The following is a 26,395-nucleotide window of genomic DNA, read 5'->3' as shown; positions in this document are numbered from 1 at the left end:
TGTTCTCCCAATCCTGCTAGGAGACCATCTATAAGTCTTTGGAAGGTGGCGAGTGCATTCCGCAGCCCGAAAGGGAATGCATTAAATTCATACAGTCCAACATTTGTGGTGAAGACTGACTAGCGGTACCTGCCAGTACCCCTTGGTTAAGTCCAAGGTAGAGATGAAGTGGCCCATCCCAGTTTCTCCAATAGTTTATCTGTGCATGGCATTGGATAGTTGTCTGGGTGAGTTACGTTTTTGCGTGGAATACCGTAAGCTAAATGCTGTATCTCCCCATCTGCTCTGGGAACTAGAACCACTGGAGATGCCCATGCACTGCCAGAGGGGCGGATTACCCCCATCTGTAGCATATCCTGAATCTCCTGTTCTATAGCAGTTTTAGCTTGAAGAGACACCTGGTAAGGTTGGACTTTAAGTGGGTGAGTATTACCTGTGTCAGTGGAGTGGTATGCCCGTTCAGTCAGCCTTGGGGTGGCTGAGAACGTCAGCGCGTAGCTAGTGCACAGCTCCTTGATCTGCTGTCGCTGCATGCTGTCGGTTCACCTCTTCCACGCCACCGTCACTTTTCCATTCGTAGTAGACACCTTCAGGCCATTCAGCGTCATCTCCGCCTTGGGCTGTAAACTGACAAACCTTTAATTCTCTGGAATAAAAGGGGATTTAGAGGTTTGGAGGGTGTTTTGTAGGTTGGTTACAAAGTCCAGAATGTTAGTTCCTGGAGAAGGTGTAAACCCCTCCCATTTCTGCTTCACCAACTGTAATGGCCCCTTAACCTCGTGGCCATATACAAGTTCAAATGGTGAAAACCCTAAACTGGGATGTGGTATAGCTCTGTAGGCAAAGAGCAACTGTTGCAACACTAGGTCCTAATCATTGGAGTGCTCATTTATGAATTTACGTATCATGACCACCAAAGTTCCATTCAATTTCTCCACCAGGCCATTTGTTTGATGATGGTAAGGGGTGGCAACCAAGTGTTTTCACCCCATGAACTTTCCAAAGGCTTTCCATAGTTCCTGCCAGGAAATTAGTTCCTGCATCTGTGAGGATGTCGGAGGGCCAACCTACCCTGGCAAAAATGTCTGCTAGTGCCTGGCGCACGCTTTTATCCCTGGTGTTGCTTAGAGCTACTGCTTCCGGCCATTGGGTGGCAAAATCTATGAAAGTCAGTATGTACTGCTTTCCTCTGGGTGTCTTTTTTGGAAAAGGACCCAGAATATTCACAGCTACTCTCTGAAATGGAACCTCAACAATGGGGAGTGGCTGGAGAGGGGCTTTGACCTGGTCTTGGGGTTTTCCCACTCTTTGGTATACCTCACAAGACCAGACATAGGTAGAAACATCCTTGCCCATTCCCTCCCAGTGGAATGACCTCCCCAAATGGTCTTTGGTCCTGTTCACCCCAGCATGGCCACTAGGATGATCGTGGGCTAAGCTCAAGAGCTTGACCCATTACTTAGTTGGAACTACCAACTGTCTCTGAGGATGCCAGTCTTCCTGGTGTCCACCAGAAAGAGTTTCCTTATATAAAGTCCTCTTTCTACAACAAACCTGGATCGATTAGAAGAGCTGAGAGGCGGTGGGTTGCTCCGGGCCACCGTCCAAGCTCTCTGGAGGCTTTCATCTGCTTCCTGTTCGGTCTGGAACTATTTCCTTGATGCTGGAGACATCAGTTCCTCATTGAATTGTGGACCTAGGCTTGGTCCCTCTGGAAGCGAAGTAGGGGATGGGGCTGTTTCTGTTGACTGTGAACCGCTCTCCGCTGGTGCACTGTGTTGGGGTTCAGGCTCCGGCTGAGCCTCTTGTGTAGGGTTATCGGCTGTTGCCGGTTCAGGTTCGGAGGGGCCCTCTGGTATTGGGGTTGCAAATACTGGATTCAGTGCTGGCAGTGGGTCTGGTGCTGGTTGTTCTGCTGGTTCCAGTTCTGGGACTGGTTCTGTCTGGGTCTCTGGGACTGGATCCACTACTGCTGTTGCAGATGTTGGCATGGGGTCCGGGTAGAAGTTTCCGGAACAGAGCTAGGCAGGACGGCTTGCTTAGCCTGGCTGTGGGTGACCATTCCCACCCTCTTAGCTAGCTTCACATGATTGGCCAAGTCTTCCCCCAACAGCATGGGGATGGGATAATCATCATAGACTGAAAACGTCCACGTTCCTGACCAGCCCTTGTACTGGACAGGCAACTTGGCTGTAGGTAAATTGAAAGAGTTTGACTTGAAGGGTTGAATCGTCACTTGGATCTCTGGGCCGATTAAATTGGGGTCCACTAAGGAAGCATGGATAGCTGACACTTGTGCTCCGGTGTCCCTCCACGTGGTGACCTTCTTCCCGCCCACACTCACAGTTTCCCTCCTCTCCGAGGGTATCTGGGAGATATCTGGGCCTAAGAACCTCTGGTGTGATTCCAGTGCAATGAACTGTAATCTGTTGGGGTTCTTGGGGCAGTTGGCCTTCACATGCCCCAGCTCAATACATTTAAAACATCGTCCAGCTGACTGGTCACTGGGGCGAGGTGGGTTACCGGAGAATGTGGCAGGATGGTAAGATGTCTGAAGGGTTCCTTGGTGTGTAGTTGGGTCCTTGGGCTTCCCCTGGTAATAGGGTGTGGTCTGAGAGTGTCCCTTCTGGTATCCGCTCCAACTGCGACCAGGGTTGTTCTTCTCTCTTCCCTCCACTCGTTTTGTTCCAGCTTGCCCCGCCTCTCTGGCGGTCTGGAACTGCTCATATCGATCGGCATAAGAAGCAAGACTTTCTCTTCCAATAGCTATAGTCTCTTGAAAGGTGTGAGAGGTGTCTGATATTACTAACTTTGGGAAGTGCACTGAAGCAGATCAGTTGCTTACTAATAAAAGGAATGTTCCGAAAGGCTGTCCTCCAGTTTATCAGGCTTATCTGGAAATAAAAATTATTCAGCCAGTATAATTAAATTCTTGTATTTGTCTCCGATTTTCCTCCTTTTTAAATTACACCATTTCTTACTATTTTTCCTTGTTTTTTCCCACCAAGAATTCTCCCTCCTTTCCTCTTTAGTTTTTTTTATACTTTTCACATGGGCTTTGTTTAAAGCTCCTTTTAGGCTTTGAAATGGAACATGAAAACTGTATCATACAGTTCTGATAGATCACAGTGTGGATGGGGAGGGGAGGAGAGGAATGAATGCATGCATAAAGGACATTCTCTACTAAGCCTCAGAAATTTGCATTTGCAGATGGAACATAAGAATCTACTTTAGGCAATTCAAATTAAGATTTTATAGATCTTGAATTATTGATTTGTTTTTGTTTTCCCCTCCTCTGAATATAGCAAGCTTTTTACACTGTTTTTAACTTTTATGTATTTGGTAAATATAGTTGCATATAATTAATAGCATTATTCTGCTATGTTTGTAGTCATAATTTTTAGAATTTTGACAGTCTTCTTCTGGCTCTGCATAAAGAGCTCACACCAGAACACTGAAAATTAAATCGCATCTTCCATAAACAATTTCATCCTTCCCACCTATTAGGCAGATCAAGATAGCAGTGTTGCATAGCAGTTGCACTTGTTTACATATTTATGCAATGAAATGTGTGTATCATGTGTACACATCTATTTTTAAGTTCATCTAATGTCTCATGGGGGACATCTGCTTATGTAATAAACTTCCTGTGTGTGTTGCTATTGGACATCTTACTACTAAATATATCTTTAACTCTTATAACTTCTGTATGCCATCTTGCTTGTTCTGTACGTGAAGTCGGGAGTGTGACACCAAAAGCGCTCCCACAGAATGCGAGTCTCTTTCAAATCAAGGACTTTGAAATCTTGGTTGAATAGGTAAACCATTTTGATTCAAACCTATTGTATGACTGCAGGTCCAATATAAATCTTAAGAAAAGTCTCTAATTTTGAAGATTAGTCTTGAATTATTAAAGGAGGGACCAAAAGTTCATTGATTCAGTCTTAGCAGAGAGCAAGGACTAAATGGATAAGGAGACTGAATTACCATTTTGGAAACGGATGGTCTCTTCAAGTCAGGATAACCCAAAATATCCTTTTTAGGGTTAAGTCTCTCACTGATGAGGATTTGTTTTTAAATTTTGTTGTTAAATTGAATATGGATAAGATTTCAAAATAACTGTTTAGAAACTTTTGCTTCCATGTCTTTTGTCCCATAATCTGCACAGCAAAGACATATTGCACCACAGAACTAGAAACATATGTAGACTTTTACATTGGCTCATGCAGAGGCAGTTTTCAAGGGCACAGATAGCAAAATGTTTAATTCTGAAATAACAGCAATTTCTTAGACACACAGAAAGCAATACAGTTTTACTTGCTACAAAGGAATGTGTTTGTAATAGTAACATACATACACCATTAACTGTGACACAAAATAAATGTTTTTACTGGTAATCTCAAAATATAAATGCAATAGATTTGGAAAAATAGAAATTGTATTGATCAGCTTCAAATGCATGTCCACATACCATAGTGGTGCCATACTATATTATAGTCACTATAGTCCTAATAGACCATATATGCAACTCCCTCTCAAATAAGTGCTGTAACAAAAGTTCTACTGCCGGTAATGAGGGGGATGTGTAGTGGTGGTATAGCTGTGTCAGTCCCAGGATATTGGAGAGAGAAGGTGGGTGAGGTTATATCTTTTATTGGACCAACTTGTGCTGGTAAGAGAGACAAGCTTTGAGATATTGACTGACTGCTCTCCCATATATCTCTCTTAAAAGTATCTCTAGATAACACAGTAGTACACTTACCATTCATATTTCAGAGTTAAGGTATTGTAATTAAAACATACATTTATTTATAATAGTAAAAATGTGGTGTGCATGGCCAGTAGAAGATTTTTGATGTACCTGCTCTTAAGTGCTTGAATTTATGAAAACATGATAATTTACCTAGCACTTTAACACCCTCAAAAGCTTTTGAAACAATTTTTTTTTGTTTTAAGATATGGCTGTAGCTCAACCTCTGTGACTTGCAAATATATTTGCAAAAGCATAAAGTGAAGACCTTTATGTAACTCTGCACATATACAGAGCCAAACCTGTCATAACAACTAGTAATATCTGAATACTTACACAAAAGTTCAAATAATATGATGGCAGTGTTATATAATACAGTTTGTCAGACTTTTCCACCTGGGACCTCAAATCCACCAGCTATTGCATTTCAGGACTTGCTCAAATTCTGTAGCCCTCTCATTTGAGCTTGCTGCAAAGATCCTTGGAGAGTGGTTGGGATTGGATAAGTGGTATTTGAGAGGTAGTGCTAGGGCACGAGGAGGGGAGAATGTAGTCTTCCTCCCTTAAGCTGAATCCTAGTGCCTGTGGAATTTTGCTGGGGTTTTTTCTTTCTACAACTCAGATGGTACCCACTTCTGGGTTGCTTCTTGTGGGTGGAAAAATTGAGGATTACGCTGATTAAGGATTAAGCAAGCCCATTAGCAAGAATTTTTAATGAATCTGTAAACTCAGGAGTAGTACCGAATGATTGGAGAATTGCTAATATAGTTCCTATTTTTAAGAAAGGAAAAAAAAAAGTGATCCGGGTAACTACAGGCCAGTTAGTTTGACATCTGTAGTATGCAAGGTCCTGGAAAAAATTTTGAAGGAGAAATTAGTTAAGGACATTGAAGTCAATGGTAAATGGGACAAAATACAACATGGTTTTACAAAAGGTAGATCGTGCCAAACCAACCTAATCTCCTTTTTTGAAAAGGTAACAGATTTTTTAGATAAAGGAAATGCAGTGGATCTAATTTACCTAGATTTCAGTAAGGCATTTGATACCGTGCCACATGGTGAATTATTAGTTAAATTGGAGAAGATGGGGATCAATATGAACATCAAAAGGTGGATAAGGAATTGGTTAAAGGGGAGACTGCAACGGGTCCTACTGAAAGGCGAACTGTCAGGTTGGAGGGAGGTTACCAGTGGAGTTCCTCAGGGATCGGTTTTGGGACCAATCTTATTTAATCTTTTTGTTACTGACCTTGGCACAAAAAGTGGGAGTGTGCTAATAAAGTCTGCAGATGATACAAAGCTGGGAGGTATTGCCAATTCAGAGAAGGATCAGGATATTATACAGGAGGATCTGGATGACCTTGTAAACTGGAGTAATAGTAATAGGATGAAATTTAATAGTGAGAAGTATAAGGTTATGCATTTAGGGATTAATAAGAATTTTAGTTATAAGTTGGGGACGCATCAATTAGAAGTAATGGAAGAGAACGACCTTGGAGTATTGGCTGATCACAGGATGACTATGAGCTGCCAATGTGATATGGCTGTGAAAAAAGCTAATGCGGTTTTGGGATGCATCAGGAGAGGCATTTCCAGTAGGGATAAGGAGGTTTTAGTACCGTTATACAAGGCACTGGTGAGACTTCACCTGGAATACTGTGTGCAGTTCTGGTCTCCCATGTTCAAACTGGAGCAGGTACAGAGAAGGGCTTCTAGGATGATCTGAGGAATGGAAAACTTGTCTTATGAAAGGAGACTTAAGGAGCTTGGCTTGTTTAGTCTACCTAAAAGAAGGTTGAGGGGAGATATGATTGCTCTCTATAAATATATCAGAGGGATAAATACAGGAGAGGGAGAGGAATTATTTCAGCTCAGCACCAATGTGGACACAAGAACAAATGGGTATAAACTGGCCACCAGGAAGTTTAGATTTGAAATCAGACGAAGGTTTTTAACCATCAGAGGAGTGAAGTTTTGGAATAGCCTTCCAAGGGAAGCAGTGGGGGCAAAAGATCTATCTGGTTTTAAGATTCTACTTGATAAGTTTATGGAGGAGATGGTATGATGGGATAATGGGATTTTGGTAATTAATTGATCTTTAAATATTCAGGGTAAATAGGCCTAATGGCCTGTGATGGGATATTAGATGGATGGGATCAGAGTTACAGAAAATTCTTTCCTGGGTAGTATCTGGCTGGTGAATCTTGCCCATATGCTCAGGGTTTAGCTGATTGCCATATTTGGGGTCGGGAAGGAATTTTCCTCCAGGGCAGATTGGAGAGGCCCTGGAGGTTTTTCATCTTCCTCTGTAGCATGGGGCATGGTTGACTTGAGGGAGGCTTCTCTGCTCCTTGAAGTCTTTGAACCATGATTTAAGGACTTCAATAGCTCAGACATGGGTGAGGTTTTTCATAGGAGTGGGTGGGTGAGATTCTGTGGCCTGCGCTGTGCAGGAGGTCAGACTAGATGATCAGAATGGTCCCTTCTGACCTTAGTATCGATGAAGCTATGATTCTTCCTTTGTTAGTGTTTGTTTAACCTTGATCAACATCTAGCATTCAGAGATGCTTATCATTAATTGTTCTGGTTAATTATCTTCCATAGCCAATTTGAGATGAGCTCAGTCTTTGTTTAGTGGCTTTTCTACACCTTTCCCTTATCTGCCATTTGACTAGCATGCTGCGATACTTTTAAACTTATCCCCAAAATAAGCACATAAGTTTATTGTGATCATAATGAAATTGATTGCTGACTAGTTGGATTTTGTAGGTTTTAAATTGAACTGGTGGCGTACTTTTAATTTTTTTGGTAGAAAGTTACTGGGGTAAAGTACTTGGTCCTTGTGCATAACAATTTAAGAAACTGAAAGATACTTTTTCACTCTACCAAAATTAAGTAGGTTTAATTGATTTGTCAAAACTAATGAATAAACATGGTGTGAGAGTTAAAGCAGATCTCTTGCAGTTTTACTAATCAGTATGTTATGTTATTACCATGGGATTCTGTAGTTTGACTTCAGTAAATCTCCAGTTTGATTCATGTCCTTGAAATCTGCTTTTGGTGAGCCTGGAATTCAGACTTGCAGAATGCATAGACTAGGGAAGAGAAAGGAGATTATGCACCCTCATTTTTGTTTGTGTGAATATTGGCCCATACCGAAGACGTTATTGACTAAACTGCTCATGTTTGTAGATAGTACAGATGTTTGCTGCATGAAGCAAGATGCTAAGAAATATGCTGACAAAAGGAGGTGCTAGCACTTTTAAGTTGTAGTTTACTTCCATGATTGGATTTGTGCTCTTAAAGTGCTTGACTGTTTCTGCATAAGAGCATACACGACAAAATATCAATGCAAGGTAGTATTAGGGGAAAGATTTGATCTAGTCACTATCCTATTTGATCTCTCATCTGAAACGTCTACATTTTTTTGCATTTTTATTTGACTTAATCACTTAATTATTGCAGCTCTTATTTATTTTTTTCTTCATTTTAAAAGTTGGCTTAACTAATTTTTTCCCCTCCCTCTTTCAGCTGATGTAGCCCAGCAGTTTCAATATGCAGTGAGAGTTATTGGAAGCAACTTTGCTCCTACTGTTGAAAGAGATGAATTTCTTGTTGCGGAGAAAATCAAGAAAGAACGTATGTCTGGCTTCCTTTCATCTTCAGGAATTTAGATCTGAATAATTTTAAAATGAATCATGTTTTGTAGAGGGTGAAAATTGTAACAGTATTCTAAGTGTGTTTTAAAATACCACTCCAAATAACAAAAACTAGCTGTATAAGTAATAAGGGTGAAACTTGCTCACCATAAACCTTAAATTTGACTCTTAACATGCAATTTTTAAAGTCAGGAAATGCCAAAGTGAGTTTTACTTACACCCCCCCACCCCCCCGAAATACAAAATATACTTTTTTTTTAAACTACAAAATTAGATGTACTCTGTTCTATTGCACTTTCTGTGCTTTGATACAAGAGCACCAAATGTAGTATGAAAGCAGTAGGGATGCAGTACATCCCTCCGCAAAAAAAAAAAAGTGAACTTGTCCGCTACAGATTCTTGAGTTCATAGTAAAAAGTGTGAGCAAGTTGTGTGAGGGTATATTTTAATTACATGTAAGCCTCCCAGTTGGTAGATATTCAGAGCTATTAAGCGTAAACCTGTTATATTGGATCAGGATTAACATAGATCATCGGTTAGAACTCCTCTTAAAGAATATCTAGGTTAGAGTTCACATTGCCTTCTCCAAAGAAGAATTTCAGAATTCTCCAACTCAAATTTTCAAAGCACAAATATTCTTCAATATGGACCTTCAATACTGAAGGTTTTCTGTGTAGTTTGGTCATCATTACATAATGCGGCATACACACCTGATTATGCAGTAGATTTGACACCAAGAGTTTATAAACTTACTCTTTCCATTTCTCCCCACCTTGTCCCCCTCCCCTAATTTGTGGGTTGAGTGAGCCCTCATGAAAAGAAATAGTGGGTTACATCCTTCTTATTAACTCTTATTTAAGAATTGTGGTGCAGGAAGTGACTTTAGTTGTGAAAATGTTTTTATCGATAGCTTTTAATACTGACATGTAGAGTGACACATTTTTATTTTTTATTATTATGTAAAGGTTTCTGTAGATTATTGCTTGATTTGGAGTCTGACTATTTTTACTGTAATGTAATCTTTCAAATGACCACTTTAAAGCTTAAGACGAAACTCCAATTTCCTGGAGAAAGCTTTCCTGTTTAACTAGTTAGATGATTGAGACTAAGGTACGTTCTTCTGATGTATTGAAGTACTATGCCAAACTATTTCCACCTATGCTCGTCACTTTCTGTGTGATGTTGGGCAAATCACTTCACTTCTCTGTGCCTTACTTTTCCCATATGTAGAATGAGAATGAAAATTTTCCTTTTCATTTCTAGATCTCAAAGGACTTTACAAAGCTTTCTGTAAGAGCTAAGGACTAGACCCACAACGGAATTTAGACACCTAACTGCCATTCTAGATGCCTAAACTGAAAGTTTAGATTTTTCAAAAGATCGCCTAACCTTGGAGAAACCTAAAATCCCATTACTCACCTAAATTTCTGTTGGTGGGCATGCACAAAGTTGTCTAAGTTCTGACAATACTGAACTGCTTGGTGTCTAACTTGTGCCTAAATCCTGGTCGCTTCCTCAAACTAGGCCAGCCCACATCATCCTGCCTCCAGGGCCTGATCCAGTAGGATGCTCAGAGGCTGCCGATTGGATCAATTTCCACACACAGCACAGAACTGGTGGTGATATAGTTCTCTCCCCACCCCCTTTATACCCAATAGCCCAGAGGTGAGAACACTCACCCAGGATGTAGAGATGGTGGTTCCAAATACCTCTCTGCCAGGTGTAGACTTGAACCCATGTCTCCCTCATCCCAGATAAGCACCCTAACTATTGGGGTATTGGATATTCTGCGAGGGGGGTGGGTCTGTCCAGCCCTCCAGTTAAAGCTGTTCCACTTTGTATAAAATATTTAAGTATTTATTGGACCAGAGACAGAATGAGTGACTGTAACCCAGTGATCAGGGAACTCATGCTGGACACCCAAATTCTAGTCCCTGCTCCAATGATTGATTATTTAAAAAGTAAAAAAGCTTTGAGTGTGACTGACTCACTCATCCCAGAATGCCCACTAGACCAGGGGTTTGGGCATTCACCTGGGATGTGAGAGACCTAGGTTCAAGTCCCTGTTTCACATAAGGACATCAGGCAGAGTGGGGATTTGAACTCAGTGTGTGCTAACCAGTGGGCTATAGAGTATAAACAGACAACCACGACCTTCTCCCCAGCACTTCCTACTGGCTAGCTTAGGCAGCTCCCTACTCAGCTTACTGGCTTTTGTGAATCTCATACTTGGGCAATTGATATTAAAAAAAAAAAAATCAAGACACTTTGAAGTGGAGACATATAAGTCAAGAGAGCATAAGTACAATTTAATAAATGTGTGGCCAGATCTATATAGGAATATTCAGGAAAGTTAAAGTGACTCAACTAAAGGTGCAAAGTCAGTGCCTGCTAAGACCACCTTACTCTTGAATAAAAAACATCCACATGCAGTTTTAACAGGTTTTAACCTTATATGTTTACTTCTTACATTTAGTTGATTTGACTTAACTTTTTCTGGAGTGTCGCTGTACAGTAACTCTTCTCTTAACATCGTCCCGGTTAATGTTGTTTCGTTATTAGGTTGCTGACCCATTAGAGAACATACTCTTTTAAAGTCCTGCAATGTTCCCTTATAATGTTGTTTGGCCCCCAACCCCCCCTCCGCCAGCTTGGCATTCCGGCCAGGGAGCGGGGTCAGGGCACAGGGGCTTCTCCCATTCTGCCCACCCAGCTTTCCTGCCGGGGAGCGGGCAACCCCCACCCTGTTCCCAAGAAGGAATGCCAGGTGGTCGGAATGGGACAAGCCTCCGTGTCCCGACCCCGCTCCACAGCTGGAATGCCCGATAGAGTGGGGCAAGCCCCTGTGCCCTGACTCTATGCCCCTGCCTCAACCAAGCTTTACAGTCATCATTGGTGAATGCAGTATTAAATTGTTTGTATAAGGTTTTTTTTTTTTTTTTTTTAAATTTAAACTGTATATGTCTTTTGTCTAGCAAAAAACATTTCACTGGAACCTAACCCCCCCATATTCCCATTAATTCTTATGGGGAAATTGGATTCACTTAACATCGTTTCGCTTAAAGTTGCATTTTTCAATAACATAACCAGGATGTTACATGAGGAGTTGCTGTATAGGCGAGTCCTTACCTATATTTATTAGTAGAATGTTGTAGATCATCAGAAAGAGCTATAACACCTCAGAATTGTAATGGAATACAATTTTATCTCTGTCAGTGGCTTGCTTACTTATGGACCCAAAATCATTATCATTTAACACCTGTATAGTGATTGTGAAGTGAATAGATCTTTGCTAGATGCCATTTTGCAGAAGAAAAAATAGAATAACTCTTGGGACCTTTGTCTGCAGTCTGGGGATATGTCTTCACTGGAATAAAAGACCAGTGTCATGGACACTGCTGTCCAGGATCAGCTGATTTGGGCTTGGGCTGTGGAGCTAAAAATTTCTGTGTAGATGTTCAGGCTCAGGCTGGAGTCTGGGCCAGCTGCAGGTGTTTGATTACTCTGTAGACGTACCCTTGGAGGCCAAGGAGTGCATGTGTATGGAAAGTGAACTGTCTCTTTATCCTCTTGCTTTCCTCCCACCCCACAAATTGCACAAATGTACCAATACAAAATAATGTTGTTACTATAATTGACTTCTTAAGTTTCATACCCTAAGAAGATTTTTTCCTCTTAACAGTTGTGCGACAAAGAAGGGAAGCGGATGCTGCTTTGTTTTCAGAACTTTACAGAAAACTCCATTCACAGGTATAGTAATGTGTGCCTTTACCAATAATTTCATTCTTGCAATGTGTTTCTTCTGGACTTGCTATTAAATTGTCTATAGTTCAAGATGTAAGAAACTAGCTTGGATTAAAATAAAATATCAGCAGTATTTTGGTTTGCATATAACTGCATAAAGGACATTTTATGGGAAGGAAGTAGCTTTCCAAAAATAGAAGTGTTTACTTTTTTATGTGTAAAATTGAAGGATTATCTCACTGCCACTTATTTTTAGGATAATGTGTCCTGAAGTGTATCGATGTATTGATTTAGAGTTTTTAAGTGATCTGAGGTTTTCATGTTGAAGGTTAAGGGCTTTGCTGACTTTGAGAGTTCTGCTAACACACAAGCACTTATCAAAGAGCGGTGTATGTCAGTATTTTCTGACAATAGAAGGTGATCTGTAGAGTCTACATATCGGAAGAAGGGAAAGTCTAAGGCTAGAACTTTAGATGAGATAGAAAGAAATCAATACTCTAAATGTGTCCTGAATTCTCAAACTTGAACATCTGTCATGTTTGATGAAAATCTCAGTGAAACTGAGATAGCCAATAAGACAGTATTTTAGGTCCTCTGTTTTGTATAGTGTGATAGGGAGAAATATTATAGGGGTATTTTTAGTTGTCAAAAACTAATATGCAGGATTAAAATTTCCAGTGTAGTTGATCAGTGCTTTTCAACCTTTGTTTATTTGCAGATTCTGTAAAATTTCGAATTGATGTGCAGACCCCTTTGTAAATTCAAACTGTGGGCTGTCGATCCTTACTACAGAAGTCTTAGACTGAAAACTGACTGAACAGACTTCAACTATAAATGTTGCACATGCTTGGCATGGCATTTAATACAGCATGAGAAAGGGCGCTAAACTGTGGGCTACTATGATAATAACACTTCTGGGTTTTGACCTGTAGGTGGGGTTATTCACATATTTTTGGTTGATCAGAAAAACAGAATGCCTGTTCTGGGATCTGAAATTTTGTTTTCATAGTCACCTTTTGTGGACACCTTAGACATAGTTTGTGGGCCCGCAGAGGTCTGAGGACCACAGGTTGAAAACCACTGTAATAGAGGATTATTAACATGTTTCAGTGACCACCCCTTATCTTAAAGGGGAAAAATAACTTGAGTTAAGTCAGATAAAAAAATGGTTCTACTAAGGAACTTTATATTGTGGCAATGAATTCTATAGACTAATATAATTGAGAAAAAAGAGCTTAGCAAGATCTCTTAAAAATTGGACACTTTTATATGGAGAACATCCAGTGTTATATTCAGAAAGAACAAAAATTCCATACAGTAGTTTGGAAAGAATATAAACCCTCATGCTTCTGGGTGTAAGTCAGTCTCTGACTTCAGTGGGTTAGGAAGAAACTTTCCCTGTGTGCAGGTTATTCCGCAGCTGCTCACTTCAGGACTTCTTGCACTTTTTTGTGAAGCATCTGGTGCTGGCCATTGTCAGAAAAAATACTAGACTCTATGGGCCATTGGTGGGTAGTACCTGTCTCATTACAAATGAGACACATTCAGTCAATCTGACTGACTGAATTTAGGTCCCAATCCTGCAAACAGTACTTAATTTTAAGAAGTCATTAAAGTTAAGCATATACTTTAGAAAAATAAGGCCCTTAATAAAAAAATAATCCTGAAAATACCAATGTTGTTGCTAAGTTTATCAGCTCACCTTTACTCCTTTTTCCCTTCCCCATGGATTCCATATGTCTACAAGATTTCTTTTCCAGCTTCTATAGTGATGGACAGTATCACCAGGTTGCAGTAGGCTTCATCATCAGCTCTTCCATTTCAGCAGCACTAACTTGCAGCTGTCCTTAGTCCTACTATCAGCAGTCTTGCTACCTTGTTCTTTTAAGATAGCTTTTATATGTGTAGAATACACTCTCTCTCTCATGCTTTGCTATTGATCTAATGTGGTATTATCATAGCTAGCATTTGGCAAGAGTAGTATGGACACACAACATATGAAAACTTCCAAAATTTAACCAATTATAACACACACGTGCACAAATACATACATTGCTTGAAGCAGAATAGATGATGTGAGCATAATTACAAGAATGTGACTATAAGCTAGTTAAATTTTTAAGCTGGTTTCAACCTTCTGTTTCCCCCCCCCCCCCCCAAACTGTTAGTTGACATCTACCAGAACAAGGTTATACCTATTTCATAGAGCATTGTTTGGAACCTTTTCCCCTCCTCCCCATTTCCCTATAGCAGTCTCTCTTAAATGCCTGTCATTGTAGTGTCTAAGCACTAGAATGATTTATTTTTTCTGTTTTTGGAAAATGCACACGTGATTTCTGAATGCTAATAGTAGTGTAAGGAGACTGTTGGTCCCTTGCTGAAACTTAGTGGGATTTATTTGGTTGTCCATCTCTCAGTTCCAAAAGGAAGAGGAAGGGCCAATGAGAGATCAAGATCCTGAGACTGACAGTCCCCGGGGCCCATGGGGAGAGGCCAACAGTCCAGGTTAACCTGATTGACAAGGCAGGTAGGCCAGCAATGGAGTCAGGAGCCTGGGGTCTCATCCTCCATGTGAGCTGGAGCTGCCTGAGCCAGAGTAGCACAGATCTAAGGGGAGAGCAGCAGCCTGAGCTGAGCTGGAGGCAGAGCAGCAGCAGCCAGAACCAGAGGGGGCCAGAGAAGCAGCCCAGAAAGCAGAGCTGTGCTGGAGGCTGAGCAGCAGCATAGAGCCAAAGCTGTGCTGGAACTAGAGCAGCACAGAGCAGCCATGGCTGAGCTACAGTGGGAATCTGCGAGCCCAGAGCTGGGGAGTGTGTGCGTGCTGTGCCATAAATAACACTGGCGTCGAGTGCTGTGAGCAGCTGGGACAAGCGAGGGCCCAGCACAGGGACACATCACCGGGCAAAGTCTTGCAGGTTGGACTTGGAGTGGGGTCATGACCCTAATTGGAGGGAGGGCTGGCGTTGGGGAGAGAGTGAAGGCATGTGGCCATCACCAGAGCATGTCTGACCCGTGGTATCACTGCAATGTAGCCAGGGTCTGGGAAGGAGGCCTGGGACATGTGAGGAATAGACTGAACTTTTCTTACGTCCCAGAGACTGCTGTTTGTAGTTTCCCTTTGCCCACAGGGTGGGGTTACTTGTTTCCTTTAATCTTTCTGATTTTTTTTTTCCTTATTTTTCTTGGTGTTTCTTGCTGTTTGATAAATTGTATTTGGTTTGAACTTAATGTAGTGCTCATTGAGCCAGGGAAGTGGCTGGTGTGGAGAGAGTACATTGAGGTGGGGACACCTTAGCCCCTGTCCTAAGTGACCATGATGAGACTGGGGGCATAGCCTCCCAGGAATCCTGGATCCAATATTATCAGGGTTACAAGGACTCTCCGTCACAGGAGAGGGAAAGGGAAGTCCTCAAGGTCAGGCAGGCGTCTGGGTAAAGGGAGTTGGAGCAAGGGACTCGGATCCTTTTGCTGTTTGATTCCACTGGGGTAGTGCAGAAGCCAGGAAAATTCCCCACAATAGGGGGACCATTTCCCTGCTTACAGTAGCTACACAACTGATTCCACAGAAATATTTTTTTTGTGCTGTTAGGTGTAGTATTAGCCATGGAAATCCTTTTCCTCCATATTTATATGTTGGTGGTGATGGTGTGGATATGTATTTTATGATTAACTTTTTTTGCGACAGTCTTGGAAACTATCTATTTCAAAAGTGTAGTAATTACTTTTCCTAGATGCCTTCAGTGTGTAACCTTTTAAAGTGAAAGCTGCTTAGTACTTGTGAATTCCATCTCCCTCCCCTGGACTCATGAGGCCAGTTCATATGTATTTAGTGGGGTATATCTAATCCAACAAGCTATATTTGTTGTTCATCAATTGACATTAAGGTTTATCACATCATGGTTGGCCAGTACATCAAAATCTTATGTCGTTCTTCTTCCTCCTGCTTCCCCTTTGTTAATGAGGTCTTTGCTGGTTCAGTTGTTTCCAGCAGGTAGAATTTGGATGCCCTGCCCAGTTTGCTGAATATCTGAACTAATCACAGAAAGGAGTCATCATCTCACCTATGAGGACTTGTAAAAAAACAAAATGTATGTTGGAACACTTGGCACAGTGGTCGAAGTCCCTGACTAGGGCTTCTAGGTGCTATGATAATAAAGGAAAGGGGTATATATCAGGGGTGTCCAAACTGTAGCTTGTGAGCCACATGCGGCTCTTTTACCATTCAAGTGCGGCTCTCAAACCCCCTCCATGTTCCCCATTTTCTGCTACCAGACTGAGCCTGGGGGAAAGCTCGGGACTTTTGCCTTGCAATGGGGTGGTGAGTAGGAGCTTCTCTGCGGTGGGGAGAGGGTCTCGGGGCTTCAGCCCTGCAGGGCGCACCTGCTAGGGTTTGGAGCTTCAGCAGGAGCGAGGCTGAAGCCCCGAGCCCTGGCTCTTGGCAGGTGTGCTCTGGCTCTTGAACTTCTGAAGATTGTTGTGTGCGGCTCGGGAGGGCCAGTAAGTTTGACCACCCCTGCTGTATATATAAATACTTATCTTTTAAAAAGGGGATCAAAGAGGACCCAAGGAATTTATAGGCCAGTTAGCGTAAATTCAGTACCTGTAAGATGCTGGAACAAATTATTAAACAATCAATTTGTAAGCACCTAGAGGGTAATAGTGTTATAAGAAATAGCCAGCATATATCTGTCAAGAACAAATCCTGCCAAACCAACCTAATTCCCTTTTATTGACTGGGTTAGTGGCTTAGTGGACGGGGTTGGGGTGGGGGGAAATATGACTTGTTATCTTGATTTTTAGTAAGGATTTTGACACACACATATGACACTCATAAGCAAACTAGGGAGGTGTGCTGTAGATGAAATTTACTGCAAAATGGGTACATAATTAGTTGAAGGATCATACTCAGAGTAGTTATCCATGGCTGTCTGTCAAAGTGATGGGAACTATTTAGTGGAGTTCCACAGGAATCTGTCAATATTCTGGTACTAGTCAATATTTAATTACTTGGATAATGGAGTGGAGGGTATGTTTATAAAATTTGAAGATGACACCAAACTAGGAGGGGACTGGTAGCACTTTGGAAGACAGGATTAGAATTAAAAATGGTCATGACAAATTGGAGAATTGGTCTGAAATCAACAAGATGAAATTCATTAAAGACAAATACAAAGTACTACATGTAGGAAGGAAGAAGTCAAATGCACAACTACAAAATGGGGAATAGCCATTTTGCTAGGCAGTAATAGTTCTGAAAAGCTCTGGGGTGTTATAGTGCATCACAAATTGAATATGAGTCAACAATGAGATGCAACTGCGAGGAAAAAAAATTAATATTCTGTGGTGTATTAACAGGAGTGTTATATGTAAAACACAGGAGGTAACGTGTCTTAGCTGGAGTGTTGCATCCAGTTTCGGTCACTACAGTTTAAAAAAAATGTGGCTAAATTGGATGGAGTCCAGAAGAGAGCAACAAAAATGATAAAAGGTTTAGAACCGTGGCACTCAACTTTTCCTGCTTACAAAATCTGACCTAAAAATACTATTACTGGAAAATTACTTGCTTTTCTCATTTTTACCATATAATTATAAAATAAATCAACTGGAATATAAATATAGTACTTATTTCAGTGCATAGTATATAGAGCAGTATAAACAAGTCATTGTTTATATGAAATTTTAGTTTGTACTCACTTCGCTAGGGCCTTCTGGGTGTCAGCTGTTCCATCTTGTCCCCACTGGGGGCTCTGTTGTGAGGGTGGCCCCACTACACAGTTACAGCTTGCTCCTGGCGGTTCAGGCCCCTGTGCTCCCCTCCAGGAGGCCCCTTTTCCTACACCGCTTTAGAGCGTCCTTTGAGCTGGCACGTGCTGGTCAGATGGGAGCGTGGGGGTGCTCAGAGGGTGGGCCAGCATGGGGATGCTGCAGCTTGGACTGGCAAGGTAGCACAGGGGCCAGAGATGCTGGAAGTCTGGGGTGAACTAGAACTGGATAGTGGGAGCATCCTTGCAGTGGAGCCCCCAGTGGCATAGTTGATGTCCAGCGGGCTAAGCGAAGGCCCCATGCGGCCAGATCTGGCCTGCCAGCCTCTAATTAAAGAAGACTGTTCTAGAAAGTGACCTTTAACAAAATTATCTAGGGGTTCTTCATTATAAAATGTCTCAGAAGACACAAGACAGAGTCCATGACCATAGAAATCTAGCAATTGGACATATGATCTCACTTTGATCATCTATCTCTGTATATTCTACACAGAGAGGGATGTTGAAAACTGCTGACATATATTAACTTTAATTAAAGTTAAGGGCCTTTCTATTGACTCTGTTGAAGATATGGAAAAGGAAAGGTAGAAGTGCATGGAACACAATATTCTCCATTTTCATGATTGTAACACTTCGGTTTTAGTCAAATTACTAGAGTTAAGTGCAAAACCTAAATTGTAAAGATTTCTTGCATACAGTTGAATTTCCTGATTTGGTAAGGTTGCACTGGTACAGAATTCAGACAAATGAAATTTAGAAGGGGAAAAAAAATCACTTTTTTGGAAAATTCTATGAAATCTCATTCTCCTCAACTTTGCAACTGATTCCCCGTGAAGTGATACATCATCAACTCATTCGAAAGTGGTCAGCCACCATATTCCCTTATATTTGTGAGTTAGTGGTATAGAATAGAGTATATGGTTCCAAGTGTATTAATGTGCAGCAAAAACAAGGACATCCTTTATACAGTTGTCTTTATTACTCCTTACAAGGTGACATTGGAATTAATCTGACACGGATGTACCATTAAGTTATCTCCTGCAGGTCAACTTTCCTACTGAGATTTAAAAGGTTGATAATGCTGTGTTTCAAGATAGCAGCCTACACAGCTCCACTTTTCCTTTCTCTTGGTTTTTGTTTTGGGACAGTCCACAGCTGAGCTATGTGATCTCTGTGCCTCCAATTTCATAAATAGTTTGGTAGTTTCCTTTGTCTCTGTGTTCTTTATGGAGATTATAGAAATCCCAGGTTAGATCCCTCTTATTCTGGAGCCTCCCTGAAAGGGGATCAGCAGAGAAAGGGCAGCTATTTGTTAGATTTCTCAGGGATTGGGATTGGGTCTTCCACCTCCTTTCTATTGTAGAAAGTAGGGGTTAATCCAAGATGCTGATTTAGATCAAAGAGAAACTGATGTATGGTGTACATGAAGCAGTATGTAAACTTCCTTTATAGTTAGCTATGAATTTTAAAATTTGGTTGCTGATTAGTTGACCTCTTTCAGTGCATGTGAGAATTTGACACAAGAAAGTTGAATGCTGGAGAAAGTTTTCTTTATAGAACTGACATATAAACTCCAGTGTCTCTACCTTGAGAACATGACTTCAGACATCCTCTCTGTGTATATTTAAATTATGTTTTTGTGTAGTTTTGGTTTGTTAAAGTTTTAGCCTGCTCTTTACAACTACAACGTAGAAATGAGTTGCTTATGATCTAGGTTGTAAGGTGGGATAAAAATGCAATAAACGCTGGAAATAATTGTGGAGCAGTGTCTGTTTTTAACTGGGTATTATCTAATGCATGCCTATCTCTGAATAGGGCGTCCTGAAAAACAAATGGTCAATACTCTACCTCCTCCTCAGCCTTAGTGAAGACCCACGTAAGCAGTCTAACAAGGTAGGTAAGGGGTTCTTTGTTTCTTCAATAAATATTTTAAAATTCAGTACAAATCCCAAATGAGAGTGTTAAGAGATGTTAATATCCAGACTAAAACAAATATCTTCAAAAAGGAAAGTATCTGCAAAGTCCTTGGAAAGGCTGGAAGCAAGGAATTTTTAATTAAATATAAGGATGCCTTTAAAAATGTATTTTGAGTAAATATTCTAACAATGAGAATTAAAGAAGCTATTCTCTTTAAGCATAAAACTGAATAATTAAACATGCAAGGCAGTCATTATTTGGAACACTTTGGATTGATTTAACTTAGGTCAAGTCCATACTGAACGTGTGTGTGTGTGTGTGTGTGTGTGTGTGTGGTTTTTTGCTGGCATAGCAATTTTGGTTGGGGGTGTGGTGTTTTGGCAACACTTTGCTAGGAGCAAATGTCCTAGTGTAGTGGCAGTTATACTGGCAAAAATGTTGCTTTTGCTGGGATAGTATATACCATTTTGGCAAGTGAAATGAACAGTGCTGCCAAATGCATTCTTTGGCTGGTATAAGCTGCCTCTTCATTAAGAGGGTTTTGTTGATATAGCTATACCAGCAAACCTTTTCTAGTATATACCTGACTTTAATTTACTATTGGGAAAGGCGATAGCCGTTCAGACATACGTTTGGAGAAAAAATATTTTAGCTACTGATGTGATTGATTAAAGTAACTCTCAATTTGTGTTTTGTCTTTAAGGTGTCAAGTTATGCCACATTGTTTGCTCAAGCATTGCCACGAGATGCTCACTCAACCCCTTACTACTATGCCAGGCCTCAAAGCCTTCCATTGAATTACCAGGACCGCAATGCTCAGTCTGCCCAGAGTGTGGGCAGTATGGCGAGCAGTGGGATCAGCAGCATAAGCATGTATGCCCTGAATGGGCCAACGCCAACTCCACAGTCCCTCCTTCCAGGGTAATTTAAATCTTGCCTATAGTGAAGACTTGGATAAATATTTTTAATATTACTTAACATTTTTATCCAGTGATTTCAAATTTCTTACAGTGATAAGCACGTTCTGTATGGGTATCCACATACCTTTTCAAAGCAGCAAACCTCAAAATATTGTTATGGGTTTAAGTATGTTTACCAACCACATGTTACAGATGGCTGAATGAAGGAATAGCGAGGATATATGGTTAACTTGTTCACAATTCCTGTTAGTGAATATCTTCATGTCACTCTTTTGCATTACACTCTGTTTCAACTTAGTGCCTGTGAAGTTTACGTGCCTTGCAGTCTTGGATATTGAAGTCCTCGGTTTATCTGCAGAACAGCTATGATAGAGGCAGCAGTTGTGCAGACTTCATACACTGTCCTGTTTAACTTTGTTTTCTTCCTGTCTTTTAGACAATCCTGTCAAGCTCCGGGGGTGGGAGATTGCCTTCGTCAACAGCTGGGTTCACGTCTTGCATGGGCTCTAACTGCTGGCCAGCCTTCGTTACAAAGCTCTACCTCAAAAGGCCTTCCAAACACTGTGTCTCGCAATGTGCCAAGGTCAAGGCGAGAAGGGGAGACAAGTGGTGAGCAAGATGCTTTTTGCTTAAAAAAAAAAAAAAAATTTCCTGCAACTTTTTTGTTTTCTTGTTTTGTTGTGACTATTCTATTCTCTTCCTGGGAATAGTGACTAAAAAGAGACAAGGTGCCTCACAATGCCATTTTTTTTTTTTCAACTGCTTCCTGAATAAATGTGGTCAGTTAGCAAATAAAAGATCTCCTAGCTGCCAGCCCTGCTAAATGTATCCTGGATTTGAAAATCAAGCTGGGTTATTCCAGTTGTGTATTGTTGCTAGGAAAAAGAAAATAGACCAAATGGAGTGTACACTTGTAACTGAAGAGAGAATTTGGCCTTGCAATTAGAATCTGATTAACAATACTGTGAATGCACAGGAGGAAATATATAATTTAGCACATCTCTTATAGTCATGCTAGCTTTTCAATGCTAATACGATTAAAAAGTAGTAAAAACTTATTTTTCTCAGTGTACCAGTAGGTATGACTCTTAATTCGTACAAGGAACAGATTATATTAAGTGTACATGAAGTGTCAGTCACTTTTTGGAGTAAAACCACATTCCAAATATAAGAACAGGCAGCTATTGAAATTTACAAAACATACAGATAATTACAGAGCTCTGTAAATAGACTGATTACTGTTGTTTGGCATTCTCTGATATTACCTCTGCAAACGTGCAATTCAGGAGTTGTGAACCTGTTCTAGAACTGTCTAACAGTTGAAATGCTAGATGTAAGAGTGCACCCCCATTTTAGCTGAAACTATAAAAGAATCCCCCACCACACTGTCATATGCCCTCAGTTCCTCTCTCCTTCCTCCAGACTATTGACTTTCTGAAGAAGGGAGAAAGGAAGAGAAGGTTCATATGGATCTGCAGATACAGTGACTTTGGAGAACCTTTTATTTTCTCTGTTGTGAAATAAACTTGTACAGGTAATACTTTTTAGTTATGTTTGAGAATTTGTACCCTCTTAGCTGATGGGAGTGTTTTAAAGCATAACATAGACTAGATTTATTTGTCTGTGAGGTGTTCAGAAAACCTTGCTACACTTAAATAAGTCTTATAGCACAGGTTCTGGATGTTGATATGAAGCCAGCCTCTCTTGGCTTCTGTAGATAGTGTCTTTAGATGACCTAGCTGGCTTCCTTAACCTAAACCAGGCAGACCTGTGTCTTATTACAAAAGTTGGGGGAGATGGTGAAGGAACTCATTGGGGTTCCCAAATCAGGACAGCTCTCTTGCCAATTCCAGAAGAGGTAGCATCCTATTGAGACAGAATCTGTAGTTGATACTGAGAACATCATCAAGACTGAAATGGCTTTGTTCTTAGCCTCAGATAGGGTCACAAAAGTACAGGATACTGTAAGACCCAGCAAATGAAGAAAAGCTGCTCACTATCTTGAATTGTCTTCTGTAAATTGATAACTAGCCTGAGGCGCAAAAGCAGTCTGGACTTCAATCGGAGCTGTGAACTAGAGGACAAATTGGATGCTCCAGCACCTTAAGCTGTACTGAATCAAGAGCTAGATCTTTTTATAGGAGTATAACTTAAATTTTTCTCTGCATTTACTTTTCCTGGCATTTAAAGGCTGTACAAGTGACAAAGTTTGAGTGATCTCCCAGCACCCAACACTGGAGTAATTTTTAAATAAGAGATAAATATCCTGATTTTACAAGAAACATTTTTTTAATAAGCAGATCTCCTTCATGGATGAGCTGTATTGTCTCCAAAGGAGACTATTAAAAAATTAACTCTGAAACAACAAACAAGTTTCAACTGTGCAGTCAAGAAAGGACAAGGAATTATTCAGGGCTACTTTCACTTATGGTAAGATCAAAATGGGAGTTGACCTTAAAGGCTGTCTGTTCCTTTCATAGTCTCTGGAATGTTGTGCTAAGTTTAGAGCACACATCTGGTGGCTGAACTGCTTTGATATGTTTTCAGGTATAGGCATATGGCTTTCTTTGTGCCTCCTCAGGACAATTTCATCATTGAAAAATTAAAATAAATGGAAGGAAGTCTTTTTTTTTTTTTTTTTTTGTTTGTTTTTTGTTTTTTGTTTTTCAATTCAACTTCTACGTAACTTTTAAAAAGAATAATCTAAGTATTGTTACATCCGATGAAGTGAACTGTAGCTCATGAAAGCTTATGCTCTAATCAATTTTAGTCTCTAAGGTGCCACAAGTCCTCCTTTTCTTTTTACGGATACAGACTAACATGGCTGCTACTCTGAAACCTTACAAATCTAAACAGTCCTAACCAATGTTCTCTTTTTTTTTTTTTTTTTTTTTTAGGCAATGTTGAAATAACTGAAGCAAACCTTGTAAGAGACATTTTGTACGTCTTCCAGGGAATAGATGGCAAAAACATCAAAATGTGTAATTCTGAAAACTGCTATAAAGTAGAAGGAAAGGTACTGTACAGTTGCTATCACTTTATTTATGAGTGGAATCAGAACAGGCAGGAAATTTTAGGGGAGAGGGATACCATTGGAATGTACAATATTGATATGCACTTTATGTGCAATTTAATTTTTAAGAAAACACACCTTATCAGCAATACCCAACAGCCTCTAAACTTATCCACTATCTGTTGTTCAAACCATCTTCAAGGCCACTTCTTATGTACTGCCTGCAAAAAGATGGGAGAGGAGAGTGGCTTTACAAACTAGTTCAGAGAGGGCATTGCATGCATAAAGGGGCAGTGTAGAATAAAGGATGGAGATGATCCCATCAAAATGGATGAGGCTAGTATTGTTGGATGTTCGGTGTGTTAAGAGGTGGGGTGGATAATTGGGAAGGTGCAGACCAGTGAAGGGCCATGAAAGTAAATACAAGCAATTCTATATGATGGATAAAGAGGAACTTATGACAGTTTGCAGGGCTCCCTCTAACAAGAGGGAGTCTTGCCTATAGTGGCTGCGTGTTAGCTTCCTAACATCTCTATATCCTTTCAGCCATGGAAGCACTCTCCTCTGGGCTATGCCAGCCCTGTCATTGCCTTGCAGGTTAATAAGAAGTGCATCTAAGTCCTTGAGTCTTCTTTAAGCATTCTCCTGCGATATCCAGCCCCGACACTTGGTACTCACAGAAATTCCAGAGCCTTCTGCTCTCAAAGGAGCAGTGCACCCCAGTTTATCATTTTTACCTTAAATCACCACTCCTGTATAACACATAGTACAGGAACCAGGATCCAATCTTTCCTGAAACAACCCTACTCAACAAGATGTCTCCTCAGTGAATGGAATCAGAGTGTCTTTCTGCACCCTGTGATGTACTGAATCAGTCTTTCGTCTTTTATTAATAAACAGGGAGATCCCCTGTCTGTAAGTTTCCTTTTTACCTCCAACAGGTTTTGATGGCTCTCTCATGGTTTTCCATTGACCTTTCTGGGCTGTTGCAACAGTGGACAGTTGAGCAGTACATTACATAATTGGCTAGCTGGTGAGAGGTGACAACTTCCTCCTGCTTGAATAGGCCAGCACTGAGCCTTAAGGTTTCCTGGTGACTCATTTTAACTCAAAGACCATAAAGGATATAATTTTCAATATAGTTATGTTGTTCCTTAAATATTAACCATACACACATCTCGCAATGTTTGAGTATTGCTAAGTTACAGTAGAGACCTCACAGGATACCCCTCTTGGATAAATGCCATGAAAGGTTTGTGTATTAGGTGTAGTGAGTTTGTCTGGTCCGAGACAGTTGCTTGTAAAGAACAGTGAATCTTTTGCCTGTTGGTACCAATGGATCTCTGTGTTACAGAGCTAATGGAGGAATTTGAAGGGGAGTATCAGAGATGCATGTTGAGAAGAATAAGCAAGGAACGTTATCTAAGCTGTAGAATTTTTGTTGGTCTGGGAAAGGGCAATATGGGTGTTTTGCAGGCTACAGTAATCGTTGCAGATAAGCATGTAACAGTTGTCCAGAAAGAGCCATATTTTGGAGTTTAATGTACCCACCCTACACACACCCACATCATATACAATTTAAAATCTTATTATATATACATTTAGATGAGGTACGATGTGGAGCAGTAAAGTGATGCTGTAAGCCTGTAGGCAGGGTGAAACAAAGTGAGTGTAATTTTTTCACAGTACCAGAAACACTGCAGTATGACTACAGGTTTTACTGTTTACGTTAATTTCAAAACCTTTAAGGTGGTATTTATTGGTTAAAGCTATCAAATGACAATGTATTTAAAATATTTTTATTAGTTTTGCATGGACAAGTATTTTTTTCTCAGAAATGATGGAGCAAAAATGGCGAATATCCACATTTTGCAATATGCTAACATGAAATGTTTTCACATCACATATTCTTAATTGTCAAAGTATCTATCAAGCGATTATAATAGTTTTTGTATATTTTCAGTTGAAACTTGCTGACCAGATCAGTTTCCCATAGTTTGTACTATATAATGTACTGCATAATGGAGAAGCATTATATTAGGAATTCATGTACATTTACGTGTACATGTAAATGTACATGAATTCCTAATTTAATGCTTCTCCATTTGTAAACTGTTTGTACATACAATGTAGCATCTAGTGTGCCTGACAGATGGCTTTAATTTGTCATTGCCTGTGCATGCAGTACTAACCTTTGAAATAATTTTGAAAACTAGATTTTTAATCCAGTGACACTTATGCACAGATCAGTATTCATTTAGAGATGACAATACACAGCTTCATATTGGACTTTAGTCAAAGTGCTCACCAAACAAAAATGGCCATTTTGATACTAACAGATCTAGTTTCTATCTAATTTAGCATATATCTATATACTTGTACAAAATGAAAAGTGGTGGTGGTAATGCTAACAATGTCCTTTGGGAATTTTACCTCTACAGGGATGTTACAGTATATGAAGATATGGCGAATGCAAGGCTCTTAAAGCTTACATCAAATAGAAAAAGACTCTCTACAAACTTTGAAAAATGTTATTTGTCAAGAAAATTAAAAGAATGTAAAATTGTCAAAATCCATCAGTCTGTACAGAATTCTTGGTGCTGGCAGCAGAAGCCAGGAGAGATGAATTC

General features: G+C 40.4%; 1 protein-coding gene across 4 annotated transcripts in view; it reads left to right on the top strand.

The window, feature by feature from the left end:
* TUBGCP3 (tubulin gamma complex associated protein 3) overlaps positions 1-26,395 on the top strand; it is a 138,162-nt gene that overhangs the window by 6,999 nt on the left and 104,768 nt on the right. For all 4 annotated transcript variants that reach the window (XM_038405722.2, XM_043501818.1, XM_038405808.2 and 1 more), the window contains exons 2-7: positions 8,282-8,389; positions 12,092-12,159; positions 19,731-19,808; positions 20,536-20,753; positions 21,189-21,361; positions 23,650-23,768. In XM_038405722.2, coding sequence (XP_038261650.1) covers positions 8,282-8,389; positions 12,092-12,159; positions 19,731-19,808; positions 20,536-20,753; positions 21,189-21,361; positions 23,650-23,768 — 764 coding nt within the window. The remainder of the gene's footprint in view (positions 1-8,281; positions 8,390-12,091; positions 12,160-19,730; positions 19,809-20,535; positions 20,754-21,188; positions 21,362-23,649; positions 23,769-26,395) is intronic.

Source organism: Dermochelys coriacea, chromosome 1 (genome assembly GCF_009764565.3).
Source record: "Dermochelys coriacea isolate rDerCor1 chromosome 1, rDerCor1.pri.v4, whole genome shotgun sequence".
NCBI lineage: Eukaryota > Metazoa > Chordata > Testudines > Dermochelyidae > Dermochelys > Dermochelys coriacea.
This window is presented reverse-complemented; position numbering and strand designations above follow the sequence as displayed.